The sequence below is a fragment of the Pipistrellus kuhlii genome, unplaced genomic scaffold (genome assembly GCF_014108245.1).
Source record: "Pipistrellus kuhlii isolate mPipKuh1 unplaced genomic scaffold, mPipKuh1.p scaffold_m20_p_1, whole genome shotgun sequence".
Classification (NCBI taxonomy): domain Eukaryota; kingdom Metazoa; phylum Chordata; class Mammalia; order Chiroptera; family Vespertilionidae; genus Pipistrellus; species Pipistrellus kuhlii.
The window spans coordinates 58,475,417-58,494,927 of NW_023425404.1; the positions used below are offsets into that span (position 1 = coordinate 58,475,417).

The 19,511-nt window shown below is 40.9% G+C and overlaps 1 protein-coding gene across 2 annotated transcripts in view; it reads right to left on the bottom strand.

The window, feature by feature from the left end:
- Positions 1-1,623: 1,623 nt before the first annotated feature.
- Positions 1,624-19,511, bottom strand: part of FMN1 (formin 1) — a 373,318-nt gene continuing 355,430 nt past the window's right edge. For both annotated transcript variants that reach the window (XM_036446920.2, XM_036446936.2), the window contains 2 exons: positions 8,483-8,567; positions 1,624-4,507 (listed from right to left, as the gene is read on the bottom strand). In XM_036446920.2, coding sequence (XP_036302813.1) covers positions 4,463-4,507; positions 8,483-8,567 — 130 coding nt within the window. In that variant the 3' untranslated portion in view covers positions 1,624-4,462. The remainder of the gene's footprint in view (positions 4,508-8,482; positions 8,568-19,511) is intronic.

Below are 19,511 nucleotides of genomic sequence, written 5' to 3' on the forward strand. Positions count from 1 at the left end.
AATTAATTTGTAGATTGCCAAATCTGCTGATGCTTTTTATTTTCCCTTCTATTTCTTGGCATTTTGTTTATTTCATTTGTGATTTTTTATTCCTGATTAGAACAGGCAGGATCAAATAAAAATAAAATTCAAATCCAGCAGTTCTTCCTAGTGATTCCTAAAGACAACTTAACCTGTTAACCGGGGAGTTCCCTTTTTAATTACGCAACGTACAACGGGTGCATACTCTTTCACTAGGACGTGTCAGTATGTCATGCCCAGTGGACGTAATTTTGTATTATTATTATTTTTATTTATACTTAATTAAAATAAATGAAATATATTTTTTGTCTATTTATATATAAAGCACAAAGGAAAATACAAAATTACAAACAAATAGAAAAGAATACCAACAAAAAAATGGAAACATCGAATTAAAAAATTATAAATTTTACAAAGAATTATAAAGATTACAAAAAATATATACCGTCCCTCTCAGGGCGCAACATATACTTCAAGGATGTATTCATACGTCCTACCCGTTCCCAATATTGTTTACATTTGACGTATTTATAGGTCCCGCTCGGTTAACAGGTTAAACTACTTTATAACGTTGTATATTTGATATTTTTGGGAAAAAACTTTTTTTCTTCTTTCTTTTTTCTCTCTCTTCTTGACACAAAAGGCCCTAAATTGGTTTTATCTTTGTTTGGGGGAAGGGAGAGTGTCAAAATAGATCAACTTATTAGATCAAGGAGTAAAGAGGTTCCCTTGCCAAAGTTAAAGCCTGGCTATTGGGAAAGAGACTGTGGTTTTGCCAATTCCCTCTCACACACTGACTAGACGCTGACTGCTGGGATGTTGCAGGCAGTGATCTGCATGAATGACAGCAGGCAAGGAAGGAGAAATAGAAATGAGAAAACACTCAAGAAAGCAAGAATAATTGAAATGAAAACTCCCCCATTGCAAGGAGTGCAATCTATGGAGAGACATGCACAATGCACTGACATCCCTTCTGCTATTAATATATCCAGGCCCATGGAAGAACCATACTGACGACTATCTGTGGGGAGATTTCCAATGCCACCAAAAATTCCTTTCCTTTCTTCAGTTTCTCCAGTTGCTCCACCAGCAGCATACGAGTTTTTCCACTCAGAAAACACCTTTCCTCATGGTGCTTATGGACAAAGGGGTGCTAAAGGGAGGTTCAGCAGATATGCAGCTTCTACTGTCCCTACTTGGAGAACAGGAGGTCAGAGACCAGCATCCAATCTGACATTCAATTCCTCAACCACATTGCCAATTTGTTTAGGCTACAACATTTCCAGATGTAATAGCACCACCAGGTTTCCTTATCCTACTTCTCAGGTTTTGGAAATTCTTCCTCCATAATTCCTAGGTAGTTGCAGCAAGCATTTGAAGAGACATCACGGACATCAATTCAGATATTCAAAAGGCAACAGATGGGCAGCAGGTCCATCACCTGTGATGGTGGGGGAGTCACCATCATCAATTTCTGCTTCACCAGACTCTTCCCTTTTTTCTCCCCCGGTAAGCTGCCTCTTCTTGGGTTAAAAGCCATAGTGCACACCTCCTTCTAACCTGATTTTTGACACCTCACAGGCCTGAGTTTTGTTTGTTTGTTTGTTTTTACCTAAGATAGTTACATCATGCTCTGGTTTAATATATGATATACTTGTGTGCTGGAGGGATGATGCCAGTTCCTCATGCAAGAATGTGAACTGCTATCAACTGTGCCCTGATGTAATGAATCTTGGCTAGAAGAGAAGATGATGTTCTCAAGCTAAGATTTCCCAGAGTCTGACTTAACCGATGTGAGTGTCTGGTTAAGCAGAATAGCAGTACCGGCCACTCTCCCGCTTGTTTGGGGAGGGCTGTGCTTAGAATAGCCACTTAAGTCCTGCTTGCCTGAAATGCTCAAGCTCTAGTGGTACCCCAACTATTTCCTCTCCAGGAGAAGTTCAGAGACACCTGGTGTGTGTAAACACAATCTCAACTGCATTTTAGAGGGATCATTTTAAGGCCTGCAGGCTGTTTTAGATGGCCTACCTTGAACAACTCTTGTGAACCTTGACTGATGATCAACTTAAGTTAGAAATAAAGGTGATGTCAACAGTGTAGCATGTGTGTGGATTGAGGAGGGGGTATCCGGATACACACCACGGCATTCAAACTGGGTGAAAATGATGGCGATACTGCCCTGGTGTCTTAATATACTAACATATTGCCTTTTACTAATCTTACAAAATCACTGTCTCCCCAACATCGGCAGGCAAACTTTGCTCTTTAGAAAGAGGTATTTTACCGCCAATTTCTAGTCTATTCTTGAGGATAAAACCCACCTCAAGCTGCATTGGTCTAACTTTCAAATTAAATGTTCCCACTCGTTATTCCTCCCCAATGATTCCCTGAGAGCATGTCCCTGCTGGGTTATGTGGCCAAAGTGACAGTCCTGCTTATCTTCAGTGATTTTCATAGGAGACCACACTTCAAGACTTAAAGTGGATGATGGTGACTCCACTGAAGGCCACTGGCAGCTGTCTCCCATCGGGTCTCTAAGGACACACCTGGATCCAAACATATGTGGGGCTTACTGAACTCAAAGTTGATTCTCAAGGTATAGGCAAAACAGGCACTTTTTTTTTTTTTTTTTATGATAATACCAAAAGGCATGTCACAGAGTCCAGGATGGCTGTAAGCGGAATTTGTTTTCAATTGATTTCCTTAGGTTTTCTTCACAGTTCAGTGAGAAAGAAGAAACAATATAAGAAAACAGTCTAGTCTAAAAAGCTTCTTGCTCACAAGTAACTTCTTTTAGTTATGTAAGTTTCTTACCAGCTTTCCTATTTTGCTTTCTCATCCTTTTTTTTTGAACTGGAAAACACAACCACCCAACTATGCTACCATATTCCTTTCTTTTGAAAAGGTGGTTAGCACCTGCATGAATATGGCTTCAGAGACTTGATTGGATCCTGACTGTGCATTCTTGATTCCCAAGACAGGCATTATAGTAGGATCTGGTGCCACTTCAATAAGCTGGATCTATTGTATTATGGGTCCCTGAGGGGGTTGATACCTGGCAGGCATGTCCCGGGTAAACATTCAGCCACCTGGAAGTTGAGAGGTTCTGGGAAGATCATGGGACAATCCACACCACAGCTGGATTGGGAAGGGTTTTAAGGTTGTTGCTCCACCATTTGGAGGAGAAAGCTTTCACCTCTCTCCCTTCAAGGCCCAAACCTGATAGTCTTTGATCCTATTATCAATTCACCCTCAGTCCCCTCTTTTCTCTACTCACAAGGTAGATTCCTCTCTCTTGTGACTCAAGGGGCAGTGGTCATGTCGGCTCCCAGGGTCCAAAAAAGCTGTACATGACGTTCCATTAGTGTGAAAACCTTCTTTGCATTTGCATGTAAAGAACTTTTCTGAAGTTAATTTTTCAGACACCAAAGACCTCTGTCACATGCCAGTCCATCAAGGGTCAAGGTCAGAACAAAGGTCCAAGTAACATTTGCAGTCCTGTCTGGAAACTGCCTCCTGGGGTTGGTGGGAAAGATCTGATTGCACACAGTCTGAGAACGAGATGTAGAGTTCAGGTGCACATCAACAAGACATTGCCCATTCACGAATGTTCTGAAATGTGAAATGTGCTCTGTTACTGGGTCACTTGTCCAAGCAACTGCTTTGACCCCAAGTGTCTCCCTGCTCAAGTATCACTGTTTCTTCCAGAATTTGGGATGGAGACTTCCTGCTGGTCCAGGATACCACAATTAATTGCTTAATGGCTGATGTCAACTCCCTGTATCATAATGTGTTCTCCAGGTTTATGAAGTTTATTGTTATTTAATCCCTTCTCCACCATGTATAACCCCATTTCCGCTCCTTACCATAACATGAATAACAATAAGATAACCATTTCTCTCCTCTTAGAAATACATAGTCTTGGACCTCTTTAAAAATAGTTTGGGCAAATGTCAACATTTTTGGCGAGAAAGAGACTTTAGGATCTTGATGCAATGGGATCAAAATGAAGGTCAATAGTCAAATCAGCAGTGTGTAAAGACTTGAACTCTCTCAAGGCAACTGTCGTCTGATCCCTCTCTTCTTTGGTCACAAATTTACATATATCAAGAGTGGGTCAGAAAGCCTAAAATCTTTGCTTTTAAAAATTTTTGGAAAATCTTGGGGATTTCTTCTAATCTTATAACAAAGTTGACTTTGGACCTTTGCAGAAACAATCATCAAATACTCCTGCAATGTTCCCTTACACAGCTTGTCATTGGTTCTGTGGCTTAACCAGGGACTTGTTTGGGAAGGCACGAGTTCTCACTGCAGATGATCTCATAAAGCCATAAGCAAAAGCAATATTTAGTAACATGTCTTTCAATAACTTCCTGCAGCGCTGGTGTTGCAAAGGATAAGCAAGGTACTCAGTCTTGCTGTCACCTTCAGTGTCTCTTTTTTAGTTGGTGGTCACACTAGCTTCCTTTTGACGTAGTCTTTCTTTCTGTTGTTTAAGAAAAAAAACAACAAGTTTATTATCATTCCTTTTCTAATTTTTCAACTTCCCCAAATTTTGATAAGTTTCTAAAATTTTGGTCTAGAATTCTAGAGTTGTACTACATTCCCTAGAATGTTTCAGTTACCAGCCCCTGCCAACCTATCACCCTTACTCTCCAACAAACCAACATAATAATAACCAACTAGTAAACCAAGTATATCCATCTGAAACACTGACCATTAGTATTCCAGGTTGTTGTTCTGTGACAAAAGTCCTAGTTTTGTAGTGTTACTCAATGGGTCCTTCCATCCCTAACCATGGCCCACTAATGTAATTATGGAATGCTCAAGAAATAGTTTTTAGGGGATCTAAATACGAAAAGTCAAACTGGAAGATGATCAGATGAGGTCTACACAGAATGGCAGGAGCTCTCGTTCACCGTAGATGTTCTGCTCTGTTTTCCCCGAGCTTCCCTCCCAGGGACAAATTTCTCATGGGAAAGAAGTCTGCTGGCAGGATGCAAACACAAACAAGAACACAAAACAGAAACACAGGCCCTCACTGTGTCTAGGGCTTTAGAGAAGTAAATATAATAAGCACAGTGATGGGTGTGTCTGCTTTTAGGGGTGGGAGAATAGAAGGCTAAAGGAGAAACAGGAGAAGTACATTCCTTTGGGAAGAGCAGAGGCAGAGAGAAGCCCTTTGAGAATGGATCCTCAGCTGCTTGTGATCAGGGGATACGATGTTACAATGAATTATTATATTGGTCTAGATGTAAATGTTGATGACTTTAAACAGCCATCCCTAGTTTAGATCCTATCCCTGTCTTATAAAATTAAACCAGGAATCAGTTTTCAAGCTCTTCTGTAATTTCTACCAAAATAAACAACAAAACAAACAACCCTAACAAGTTGAGGATCACAATTTGGAGCTTGCTCATAGTGGAGGTCACCTACAAAAGAATAGCACTGAGTCTCTTTTGTCTAAAGCAGATATTTTCAGCCCTTTTCATCTCATGGCATACATAAATTAATTACTAAAATTCTTCAGCACACCAAAAAATATATTATCTTTTTTGCCAACCTGACGACAACAACAACAACAACAAAAAAGGGTATAATTTTGATTCATTCACACTGGATGGCTATTGTTGTGTTGGCTGTTGTCATTTTTTAAAATCTTGCAATCTAAAGGAAACAAGGTCAGCACCTCTGAGTAAACAGTCAGGTATTGTATGTTTTAAAAATTCTTGTGGTACACTGGTTGGAAATTACTGGTCTGTTGAGCTATGTCCATTCTCTTTGCCACTGGATATGAGTTTGGCTATAAAAGTTAGGACAGAAATCCAAATAAGAGGCCTGGGGGAAGGGGAAGAGGCCGATGAAGACAGAATGTCAAAATCAGGGTTGAGCCCACTGTCACTGAAACCCTACAAGTGAGTGTAATGAACAGAGTGTCAATGGGCATGGAGGATATGTTGGCTCAGATAGGGGCTCTGTGCACTAACCACTGCCTTTGCTGGCTAAGCTGTGTGGCTCTGGCGTCTCTATTTCTCACTCATGAACTTCACTCAACATTTCATTTAGCTGCTGATGGGGTTATGAGAGACACCACAGTCAATCAACAGAAATAATCTCACTTTATAACTTATCTTCCACTTGGGTTGTCACAGCAGTTGAAGCAGCTGGCAAAAAGTACTTGTGACACAAAAGGATTATACCAAGTAGCTGTAGGAGGTCAGGGCACAGGGAAGGGAGGGTCTGAAAATCAAAGTGAGGAGAGTGATACTCCTACTTTCCACTCACTGCTGTTCCCCATTGCAGTGCCAACCTATGTTGCCAAAATTCATAACAAGGAAAATAACTAACACTTACTGAGCTCTTATTATGTGCTAAGCACTTTACATGTCTCTTTCTACCTTCCTCAAAATAACCCTAACGCAAAGATAATATTATTTCCCTCTTTTCACAAAAGAGGAAGAAAAAAAAAAAGAACTTCACTTAGGTTTTACAACTAGTAAGTGGCTGAGATAGGATTTGAACCCTGACACCTTGAGTTCATACCCATTTAGCTATTCCAACTATTGTCTGTGACAAACAGGTGGAGATTCATTGTGATCCACCCTGGAAACATGACCTTGGGGGACAACTTGCCCCCACAGTAGGAAGCCGGACCAGACTGCTGGTTTCTAGGACAGGGAGGGACTTCTAGGCTCAGATCCTGGCTTTTGTTATCCATCTGTGAAGTGGTACAGGTAGGCTGTATATTTTCTGCATCTCAGTTTTTCTATTGATAAGCCTGCCCCTTTCTTTACTGGGGAAAGAAAGTGATGAGAGTGAAATGCTTAAACATATTAGGAGAAAGGTGCTTTGAGATGAGGGGGATCACGGCATGTGGGGGAAGGGCAGTGGAAGGGTATAAAATGACAAGTGACTCATTTTGGTTTATTAGAAAATGACCTTTGTTGAATTTGGTGGCAAATGCATGAAGTTGTTTTGTTCCTTACTCCCTCCTCTCATATATGTATATATATGAGGCCCAGTGCACGAAATTCATGCATTGGGTGGGAGGGGGTGTCCCTCAGCCCAACCTGCACCCTCTCCAATCTCGGACCCCTTGAGGGATGTCCAACTGCCTGTTTAGACCCAATCCCGGTGGGCAGTCGGACATCCCTCTCACAATCCAGGACTGCTGGTTCCCAACTGCTCACCTGCCTGCCTTCCTGATTGCCCCTAACTGCTTCTGCCTGCCAGCCTGACCACCCCCTAACCATTCCTATGCCAGCCTGATTAATGTCTAACTGCTCCCCTGCCAGCTTGTTTGCCCCCAACTTCCCTCCTCTGCCGGCCTGGTCACCTCTAACTGCCCTCCCCTGAAGGGTTGATCGCTGCCAACTGCCCTCCCTTGCATACCCGGTCCCTCTCAACTGCTCTCCCTTGCAGGCCTGGTCCCTCCCAACTGCTCTCCCCTGCTGGCCATCTTGTGGTGGCCCTCTTGGGGCAAGATCATTAACCACATGGGGGCAGCCATCTTGTGTGTTGGAGTGATGGTCAATCTGCATATTACTCATATTATTTTATTAGAGGCCTAGTGCATGGGTGGGGGGCCAGCTGAATGGTATCCCTGATAAAGGTGGGGATTCCCTTGGGGTGGGGATGGCCTGGGTGAGGGGCCTGTGGTGGTTTGCAAGCCAACCATACCCCCCAGCGACCTAGCCCCCTGCGGAGCCAAGCCCCCTGCTTGCTCTGTGACTGCCGCCATTTCTATTTGGATTTGTTTACCTTCTATAATTAAAACTTTGTAGCCTGGAGTGGAGTTCTAGGCTGTCCAGGGCTGTGGAAGCTTGGCATCCTTTATTGCCTGGGAAACCCAAGCCTCCTGCTCTCTGTGGCTACAGTAGGGGTGTCGAACTCAATCAGAGAAGGGGCCAAAATCTAAAATCCAGCCTAAATTGCGGGCCGAATGGTTTACTGAACAGTCATAAACTGTCATTGTGATGGAAATGCAGCGGAGTGCAGTGATGACAGCGCGGTGCGGGCCACATTGCAAGGCCTGGCGGGATGGATTTGGCCTGCGGGCCTTGTGTTTGACACATGTGGGCTACAGCCATCTTGGTTGGGGTTAATTTGCATACTCTCTCTGATTGGCTGGTGGGTGTGACTGGTGGGAGTGGCGGTTAATTTGCATATTACTCTTTTATTAGGTAGGATGTACATGTATATGTATATATACATATATATGAGTGTATATATATGTATATAATATATATGTGTATGTATATACATATATATGTGTATATATATGTATATATATGCATATGTATACATACATTTAATCTATACACTACTCTGGGGTGGGAACTGAGAACCTGGATACTAGCTGCCATTTCCCTGAGTTTTGTCCTTTAAATTCAGACACACTCCTGGGCACACATCAGTTACAATGAAAAATCTTGAGTTTATGCTGAAAAATGTATCTCACCAGACTGGCGGTAGGATTGATTTTCTTTGTCTCCACTTTCTTCTCTGATGTCAACTTGCTGACTGATTCCTGAGCCATTTTCAATCTGAAATTAAAATCGAGTGGGGAGGGAAGAGGAGAAAAAAGAAGGAAGGAAATAAAGAAAAGAATAGGAAGAGGTCAGGTTAAACAAAAATCCAAATGATGTTGAGTTAATTAACAGTTTAGAAATATAAGGAATAACTTCAATGCTTTTCATTATTAAGTTCAAATTCTAATTAGGTATCAAGGTATATCTTCTCTATTATCAAAGGTGAACTACCTTGCCTGGCTAAGGGACTCACCTAGATGACTTTGGAAAGTCTGTGCTTTTGTATCCAATGCAGGAGTAGTTTAATCTACAGAAAACTAGATGCAGTTACTTTATTCTCCATGTGCACATCAAGACTATCTGACTTGTGATCCATCCACTCAGCAGACAATATGGACACAATTTTGAAAACTGAAGTTTTCAGAAAACATGAATACGAAAAATATGAAAATTCACCAACTGACATCAAGAAAGTGAAAAACAATCCAAAGAATAGGAAAAAATATTTGTAAATCATATATCTGAGAAAGGACTTGTACTGAGAATACATGAAGAACACTTACAACTCAGAAGAACAAATTGCCCAGTTAAGAAATAGGCAAAGGATTTGAATAGATATTGCAAAGAAGACATACAAATGACCAATAAGCACATGAGAAAAAGACAACATTTTTAGTCATCAGGGAAATGCTAATAAAAAACACAAGATAGATACTTTTTTTAATATTCGTTAGGATGGCTAGAATGAAGAAGGAAGACAATAACAAATGTTGGAGGCAAGGACTTAGAGGAATTGGGGATAACAACAGCCTACTACATATAGTCATTGAAAGGATGGAAATAGTACAACTTCAGGCACAGTGCAATCACTCAGTACATGTTCCCTACTATTGTCTGTGCATGCAATATGCTACATTGTGTATGTTTATAAATGGAACCCACAAAACAGTATTGCTCATAGATGCCTGTATGTGTGTGTAAACTAAGGTGACTGGATCATCCAGGTGTTGGCGGGACAGTCCTGATTTCTAACAATTTTTCCTGCGTCCCGGAGCATTTTTAAAAAGTCCCAATTTTTGGAAAGATTGGAAACATTGGAAAGATTCTTTCCAAAAATCGAGACTTTTTAAAAATGCCGCGGGATGTGGGAAAAATCGTTAGAAATCAGGACTGTCCCGCCAACACCTGGGCTATCTGGTCACCTTAGTGTAAACATACATATAAACATCTATCTATATGTATATACAGATTGGAAAGATACTCATTAGTTTCATGATGGAGATTATTACTAGAAAAATGGAAGAAGCTAATGGCTTTGGGAGGTGGTGTATAGAATAGTACAATTAAAATTTTATAATGCCTCATTATTTTTAAATTAAAGACTCTTAAATAATACTTGGTAAATGTGAAGAGATAATTCCAGGTGATGGGAATATGGGTGTTGTGTTATTCTTGCTAGGTTTCTTTTTAAAATTTTTTCCTTAAAAATATTTAAAGAATACTACATATTCAAAAATCCACCAACTCACAGACTCTTTGAAAAATGAATATGCTGATGAAAAGCAAGGACCTACAACCAACATTACTCTATCCAGCAAACGAGAGAGAAAGAGCTTCCCAAAGAAGAAAAGCTTAGGGAGTTTATCACCACCAATCAGTATTATAAGAAATGTTAAAGGGACTACTCTAATAATAATAAGAAAAAATATGAATAAGAAAATATTGTAAAGAAAAGTATTTTTACTTTATATCAGAAAACACTAGACAAATATCAGAAAACACTAGAGCTAGTACACAGGTTAAAAGGCGAAAGTAGAAAGATCATGTATAATTCCAACAGTAAATTAAGAGATACAAAAAGACACACAAAAGAAGCAAAAATAAAAAATATAAACGGAGAGGGCATGAGTAAAAATGATAGTGATTTTAGAATGTATTTGAACTTAAGTGATCATCAAGTTAAAACAGACTGCTATACACATAGCTTCCTATATATGCAGCACATGGTAACCACAAACCAAAAATCTACAAGAAAGCCTATATCATAAAAGGCTAATATGCAAATAGATTGACCAACGGAACAACCAGATAACCGATCTCTATGATGTGAGCTGACCACCAGGGGATGCACGTGGAACATGGTGGGTGTTGACCAAGGCGAGATGGTGGAACAGGTAAGTGGGGATGTCAGACCAAGGTAGGGTGCCAGTTGCTGTCATTGGGGTGAGCCTCTGGTGGATACTGAAAAATTTTTACTCTGGTGTGCTGTGGTTCTGCCCTGGGTTTGCACCTGCTGCCAGCGCTGGCTCCATTGCCGGCACCTGGCACTGGCCCCAATCTCTAGGTGTTGTCAGTGAGTGCAAGCAGTGGCTGCTGGCCCTGATTGCCCCTGATGGCTTCTCCACCTCCCACTGCTCCTGAGGGGTGATTGGGCAGCAGCCACTGCTTGCACCCGCTGATGGCACCAGTCCCTCTTACACCTGCTGCTGGTGCTGGCCCCAATTGCTTCGAGTCATCAGCAGGTGTGGGTGGGGTCAGCGCCATCAGCATGTGGGAGCAGCAGTGGCAGGAGTGGGGCTGTAGACAGATAGGGGACCAGGGGCCATGGCAGTAGGGGCCAGGTGGGATCATGGAGAATGGGCCAAGACCCGCCCCTGTGCCCACCACAGCCTCATGGCCCACAGTTCATTTCAAGGTGCATGAATTCATGCACTTGGCCCCTAGTAAATAAAATAAATCCAAACACAACAAAGACGTAATCAACATATAAGAAAGGAGAGCAAGAGAATAGAAAGAGAACTACAAAAACAATAAAAAACAATTAATAAAATGTCAATAACTACATGCCTATTAATAATTACTTTAAATGTAAATGGATTAAATGCTCCAACCAAACGATGAATGGATAAAGAAAAGGTGGTGTCTATATGTACAATGGGACATTACTTGGCCATAAAAAAGAATGAATCACAACATTTGTAATGACATGAATGGACCTAGAAGGTATTATGCTAGATGAAATGTCAGACAAAGAAAGACAAATACCATATGATTTCATTTATATGTGGACTCTAAAAAACAAAATAAATGAACAAAGAAAAACAAAAACAAACTCACAGATATAGAGAACAAACTATTGTACTAGTTGTCAGATGTGACAGGATTGTGAGGATGGGAGAAAAAGGTGAAGGGATTAAGAAGTACAAATTGGCAATTATAAAACCAGTCACGGGGGTGTAAAGTTCATTTTAGGGAATATAGTCAATAATATTGCAATAACTATACATAGTGTCAGGTATGTGCAAAACTTAGGCGAGGATCACTTTGTAAGTTATATAAATGTGTAACTGCTATATTGTGTACCTGAAACTAATACAATATTGAATGTCAACTGTAATTGTAATGTTTTTAAAAGAAAAAAAACAACTCTGCTTTTTCTTCAGGGAATTAAATAAAAATATCTTGCTCAACATTAATCACATACTTGCTTAATATTGAAGAAGTGGCTGAGGTCTCAGCTCTTTATTAGCTAATTTTACACAATTTACTTAAAACATTTGCTTAATCTAATCTAACCTCTCAGTCCACATGCTAAAGTTAGTTACAATGAATTCAACATGCTGACTTGTGCACCAGGAAAGGAATATAAATGAGACAAAGATGAGCAATGATTTACAAAACCCACGAAGAACTACATCTGCAAAGCTGCCCTGAGAACGGGCACTTCCCATCACTGACATAGGTCTGAGTGTATACACCACAATGCCTACTCAACTTTTCCATTTGCAGCAATAACCATGACTATCCCCCCCAAAAAGAAAAGAATGTACTAAAAGGAGCAAACCCAGGTCAGACTGCATTGGAGTCTCTGGCTATTAAGGGATTTGCAAACCATGACAATGGTGTTATGAGGCCACAGCTTGGAGCATCTACTCCTCTTGGCTTCTCTCCAGCAAGGATGGTTTTCAAAGAGAACACCTATTAGTGACCCTCAAATCCCAATTCCAACTGAGTGGTTTGGAATTACCATTTCTCTCCTGGCCCCCTAAATTTTAGGGAAATTTTTCTAGCCACCTTTTGCTTTCATAGTTCCTTTATACCTTTGAATTCTGGTCTCTTCTTTCAGAATTGATCTTCTACACCCTCCTGCTCAGCATTGCCTTTTCCAGCTTCCATATCTTTTGGAAGCACTACAACTTCCCTTCACATTGGTCAGGTAGAGGCACAGGGATGGGAGTCAACCTAAAGCCCTGTTTCCATTGTAAACCTTTTCCTTCTGGTCCTGGCTGTTGTGCAGGCCCCAGGCAGTTACCCATACCCCTTCCCAAGGCAATTTCGACCTTAGTGACCCCATCCTGCTCTTCTCCTAATATTTTCATTCAGCGACTATGTCTCCCTTTCACAGGACACTCTTGAAAATCACACTGATTGGAAGAAGGCAAAAGTTGGGGCAAGTAGTTTCAGCATCTGCTAAATTTGAGTCTAATTCTAACTCTTCCAGTTATTAGAAGACTTGGAGCAAATAATCAACTTCTTTAAATTTCAGTTTCCTTATCTATGAAATTGTGGTTAACATCAAACACAAGGTAACATCATTAAAATGTCCACACTACCCAAAACAATATAAAGACTCAATACAATCTCTGTTAAAATATCAATGGCATATTTCACAGACCTAGAACAAATGCCAAAAATTTATCTAAACTAATAAAAGCCTAGGTGGCCCACATGCCCTCACATCATCACAAGATGGCCACCCCTACATCGTCACAAGATGGCCACCAGAAGATGGCTATCCCAAATCATCACAAGATGGCCACCCCACGCCATCACAAGATGGCTGTCTCATTCCGTCACAAGATGGCCATCCCCACATCATCACAAGATGGCAGCCACATGATGGCCACCCCCCATGTCATCACAAGATGGCCATCCCCACATTGCCATGAGATGGACACCAAAAGATGGCTGGTGGTGGGGTGGTTGGGGAAGTAGGGGTGACAAGGCCTGCAGGGAAGGACAGTTGGGGGTGACTGTGCCTAAAGGGGATGGAAGTTGGGGGTGACTGGGTCAGCAGGGGAGGGCAGTTGGGGGTGATTGGGCTGTCAGGGGAGCAGTTAGAAGGTGATCAGTTAGGCAGGCAGGAGAGCAGTTGGGAGTCAGCAGTCCTGGATTATGAGAGGGATGTTTGACAGTCGATTTAGGCCCAATCCCAGAGATCAGACCTAAGCTGGCAGTTGGATATCCCCTGAAGGGTCCCAGATTGGAGAGGCTGCAGGCTGGACTTAGGGACACCACCCCAGTGCATGAATTTCATGTACCGGGCCTCTAGGATGGAATAAAAATAAATCCTGAATAGCTACAGGATTCCAGAGAAAAAAAAAGAACAAAATTGGAGGGATCACAATACCAGATATCAAACAATATTACAAAGCCACTTTTCTCAAAACTGCCTGGTACTGGAACAAGAACAGACACATAGACCAATGGAACAGAGAACCCAGAAATTGACCCAAGCAATTATGCTCAATTAATATTTGACAAAAAAAAAAAAAAAAAAAAAAAAAAAAATATATATATATATATATATATATATATATATATATATATATATATATATATTTGACAAAGGAAGCAAGAGCATACAATAGGGTCAAGACAGTCTCTTAAATAAAGGTGCTGGAAAAATTGGACAGATGCATGCAAAAAGATGAAACTAGACCACCAACTTACACCATACACAAAAATAAACTCAAAATGGCCAAAACCAGTTTGGCTCAGTGGATAGAGCGTCGGTCTGCAGACTGGAGGGTCCCAGGTTCGATTCCAGTCAAGGGCATGTACATTGGTTGTGGGCACATCCCCAGTAGGGGGCATGCAGGAGGCAGCTGGTCGATGTTTCTCTCTCATCGATGTTTCTAACTCTCTATCCCTCTCTTTTCCTCTCTGTAAATAAATAAATAAATAAATAAACAAACAAACAAATAAACAAATAAAATATATTTTAAAAAAACCACACACACACACACACACACAAACAAAACAAAACAAAAAACCCCACAAAAACACCTCAAAATAGAAGATGGCGACATAGGTAAATACTTAAACTTCTGCCTTGCATAATTTCAAAACTACAACTAAAAGACAGAATGGACATCATCCAGAACCTCAGAAAAGCTGGCAGAGTAGAAATTCTACAACTAGAAGAAATGAAAAAATCTCATGGAAAATCAGAGGAGCTGCAAAGGACTGAGGAACGGAGACTCTTGTGCAGAGAGGAAGGATGGCTGAGTGCTGGAAGGATGGCTGAGTGCAGAGAGGAAGGATGGCTGGCTTTCTCTGGCGGTAGAGGGAAGGAAGCCCCGACTGCCCTGAATCCCAGTTCTGGGCGAAACCCCATGGACCCAGGCTCACATGGGGGGAGTCTGGTCTGTCAGGTAGAGAGAAAGGCACACAGAGACTCAGAGACTCAGGGAAAACGCGGTGGGCCAGGGGTGTGGAGGTGTGTGCGTGCAGAGAAGACTGACTACTGAGGTTGCCGCTAGCGGAAGGGAGTAAGAAGCTCCTGACTACACTGAACCCCAGTTCCGACTGCACTGAACCCTAGTTCAGGGTGAGCCTGGGGAATCTGGACTGTTAGGCAGAAACTCGGGAGCCGTGGAAGGCAGAGGTCTGGAGGTGCACGCACAATGGCAGGCTGATGGGAAGCCAAGACTGTCTGACCAGCCCTGAGACTCTGCCCCATTAAGCTGAGCACAGAGGCTTTTGCAATTTTGCAAGTCTGGTCCTATAAGGCTGTCTCCAGCACAGGTCTCCTGGGGTAGACACAGCTGATACACATAGCCAGTAGGCCTGGAGGTCAATTTCTCCCATTGATGCCAACAACAATCAAGGCTTAACTACAACAAGGCTGTACACACAGACCACAAAGGATTGCACCAATAGTGTCCACCTCAGGTGACTGGGAGGCTGACCCACTGGGCGATATAAGAAATTTAGCACACAAAGCTACCCTATCAATTTAGGGAAGCAGTGAAAATGTGAAGACAAAGTAACAGATCACAAACAAAAGAAATGGAGGAAAACAAATGACTTGAATATAAAGTTCAAAACCACGGTAATAGGTTTTTCAAGAATTTCCTAGAAGGGCTGATAAATTTAGACAGACCCTCAAAGATATGAAAAAGGACCAACTAGAAATTAAAGATACACTGACTGAAATAAAAAAATATTATACAGAGATCCAACAGCATACCAGAAAAATGTAAGAATAAAGTCAAAGATTTTAAATACAAAGAAACAAAAAACACCCAACTGGAAAAGCTAAAAGAAAAAGGAATCTAAAAGTTGAAGATAGTGTAAGAAGCCTCTGGGACAACTTCAAGCATACCAACATCAGAATTGTGGGGATGTCAGAAGAAGAGAGAGAGCAAGATACTGAAAACTTATTTGAAGAAATAATGTCAGAAAACTTCCCCCACCTGTGAAAGAAATAGACTTACAAGCCCAGGAAGCACACAGAACCCCAAACAAAAAGAATCCAAAGAGGACCACACCAAGACACATCTTAATTAAAATGCCAAAAGCAAAAGACAAAGAGAGAATCTTACGAGCAGCAAGTGAAAAAAAGTTAATTATCTACAAGGAAGCACCTATACGTTGTCAGCTGATTTCTCAACAGAAACTATGCAGGCTAGACAGAGTGGTGAGAAATATTCAAAGTGATGAAAAGCAAGAACCTACAACCAAGATTACTTTACCCAGCAAAGTTATCATTCAGAATTGAAGGTCAGATAAAGACCTTCACAGATAAGAAAAAGCTAATGGAGTTCATCACCAGTATTATATAAAATGCTGAAAGGTATTCTTTAAGAAGAGGAAGAAGAAGAAAGTAAAGATAAAAATTATGAACAACAAATACATATCTGTGAACCTAAAAGTGAACCTAAAAATCAAGTGAATAAAAAATCTGATGAACAGAATAAACTGAATATAATAGAATCAGGGGCATAGAAAGGGAATGGACTGATAATTCTCAGCGGGGAAAAGGGAATGGGGGTGCAGGAAGAGACTGGACAAAAATTGTACACCTATGGATGAAGATAGTGTGGTGGGGGAAGGTAATGGCATAGGGCGGGGTGAGAACTGAGTGGGGGGGAGTTATGGGGAGAAAAAGGAGAAACTATTGTAATAATCTGAACAATAAAAATTTATTAAATTAAAAAAAAACTCAAAATGGATAAAGGAATTAAATGTAAGATGGGAAACCATAAAAATCTTAGAAGAATCCATAGGCAGCAAAATATCAGACTTATCTCATAGCAATATCTTTACCGACACATCTCCTAGGACAATTGGAACTAAGGAGAAAATAAACACATGGGACTACATCAAAATAAAAAGCTTCTGCACAGCAAAAGAAACCATCAACAAGAAAGCCCACTGCATGGGAGAACATATTTGCCAATGTTACATCTGAGAAGGATTTAATCTCCAAAATTTATAGGGGACTTATACAACTGAACAAAAGGAAAATAAACAATCCAATTAAAAAATATGCAAAGGACCTAAATAGACACTTTTCGGAAGTGGACATACAGAATACCAAGAGATATATGAAAACATGCTCAAAGTCACTAATCATCCAAGAGATGCAAATCAAAACAACAATGAGATACCATCTCACACCTGTCAGAATGGCTATCATCAACAAATCAACAAATAACAAGTGCTGGTGAGGATGTGGAGAAAAAGGAACCCTCATGCACTGCTGGTGGGAATGCAGACTGGTACAGCCACTGTGGAAAACAGTATGGAGTTTTTTCAAAAAACTAAAAATGGATCTTCCATTTGACCCAGTAATCCCCACTTCTAGGAATATATCCCATAAAATAGAAACATCAATCAGAAAGGATATATGCACCCCTATGTTCATAGCAGCACAATTTACCATAGCTACGATGTGGAAACAGCCCATCAGCAGATGAGTGGATTAAAAAACTGTGGCACATTTATACAATGGGATACTATGCTGCTGTAAAAAGAAAGAACTCTTAACCATTCGTAGCAGCATGGATGAACCTGGAGAGCATTATGTTAAGCAAAATAAGCCAGTCAGAGAAAGATAAATATCACATGATTTCACTCATTTGTGGAATAGAATGAACAACATAAATGCCACCTGAGTACATCACCAATGCTCAAAACTGAAGCTTCGAAATGCAAACCAGCAAATTCTCACTAGATTCTCTATATGTTGTTAACAAGAGTCCATTGTCATTTTTTTCGAGGGCAAGGCTGTTTCCCAGCTGCTTTTGTGTCATATCTATGATAAGAAACAAATCCTTAATATCATGACAATTTAGCTGTATTATGAACAATGGAAGGGCAGAACACAGAGGTTGATCTTAAAAATTGCTTTGACCTTACTAGAGATTGATGGTCTATCTATATCTATATCTATATCTATATCTATATCTATATCTATATCTATATCTATCTATATCTATCAATCATCTATCTTATCTATCTATCTATCTATCTATCTATCTATCTCACTTGCTTGAGAATGTTCTACAAATATTGTGGGCAAAGTGTCCTACACCTGCTGCAGAAACTCCAGCAGGTGCTGTCGCTGAAGGCATTACCTGTACTTGGAGTCAGTTTTCTGGAGATCACATGGGAGAAGACTGCTAGCTAGAGGTCTGCCGTGTGCTCCACCTCAGAGGGCTTATATACATTTAAGTTCACTTGCTAACATTTGTAAATGCAAAGCTTTTACAAGAATTCCCAGCTCTGACCTTCCTTTTAAAACTGGAAGGTTTGGCAACATCCAATGGCATTTCTGTGCTGCAACCTCTCAGTTCCTGCCACTCCCTGCCACCCCTGCAACCCTGTGGCTGTCAGCCATGCCATCCGTCAGCCTTTTGCACAGTTGGTTTTTCTATACTCTGCACACTTTGCCCATTTTTGCTGCCTTCCTGGACTCTCTAAGCTTTGAGGTTTGGGCTGGGAGACTTACTGGAAGGCTACTGTGATACTCCAGGAGTGCAGACCACTAAAAGGGTCTTCCAATCCATCCTCCTGCCAGTGGAAATGGTCTCAATTAATAATGCATAACTCACTCAGCCAGCATGGCTCAGTGGTTAGCATCGACCTATGGACCAGGATGGTTTGATTCCCGTCTGGGCGCATGCCCGGATTGCAGGCTTGGTCCCCATTAGGGGGTATGCAGGAATCAGTGGGTCAATGATTCTCTCTCATCATTGATGTTTCTATTTCTCTCTCTCTTTCCCTTCCTCTTTGAAATCAATAAAAATATATTAATAAAATAATGCATAACTCTAAAAATGTCACTTCTCTGTTTGAAAACTTTCAATGGCTCCTATACTGTAGCCAGAATAACAAAGGTTTTCTGAAAAGGACCAGATAGTAAATATTCCAGGCCTTAGTGGTTCAAATGTCCTCTGCAGCTACTCAACTCTGCTGCTATGGTGTGAAAGAGCCATAAGAAATACATGTATGAACAACAATGCCGTGTGTTCTAATAAACTATTAGAGAAACCGGTGGTGAGATAGATTTGGCCTATGGGCCATGATTTGCTGCTCTTTGATCTAATAGTTAGTATATGATTCAATTTCTTACACTCGCAATCAAAGCTCACCCACTTTCTAAACTTGGTTTACTTGTCTGTTTGACCTTTAAAGACCCAGGTCTGGTTTTATATTGTCCTTAGACAAATCACTTAAACCCTTTGAGACTTAAATTTCCTCGCCTACTAAAAGTGGGCATAATACCGCACCTCAGTAATACAATCACTGTGAAGATTAAAAAATATAATCATAGTAGGTCCTCGGGTTACATCGGAGATCGGTTCTTACAGTGCGATGTAACACAATTTTTGCCGTAAGTCAGAACCCACTTAACATCACTCACATGGAACACATACATAGCAATAA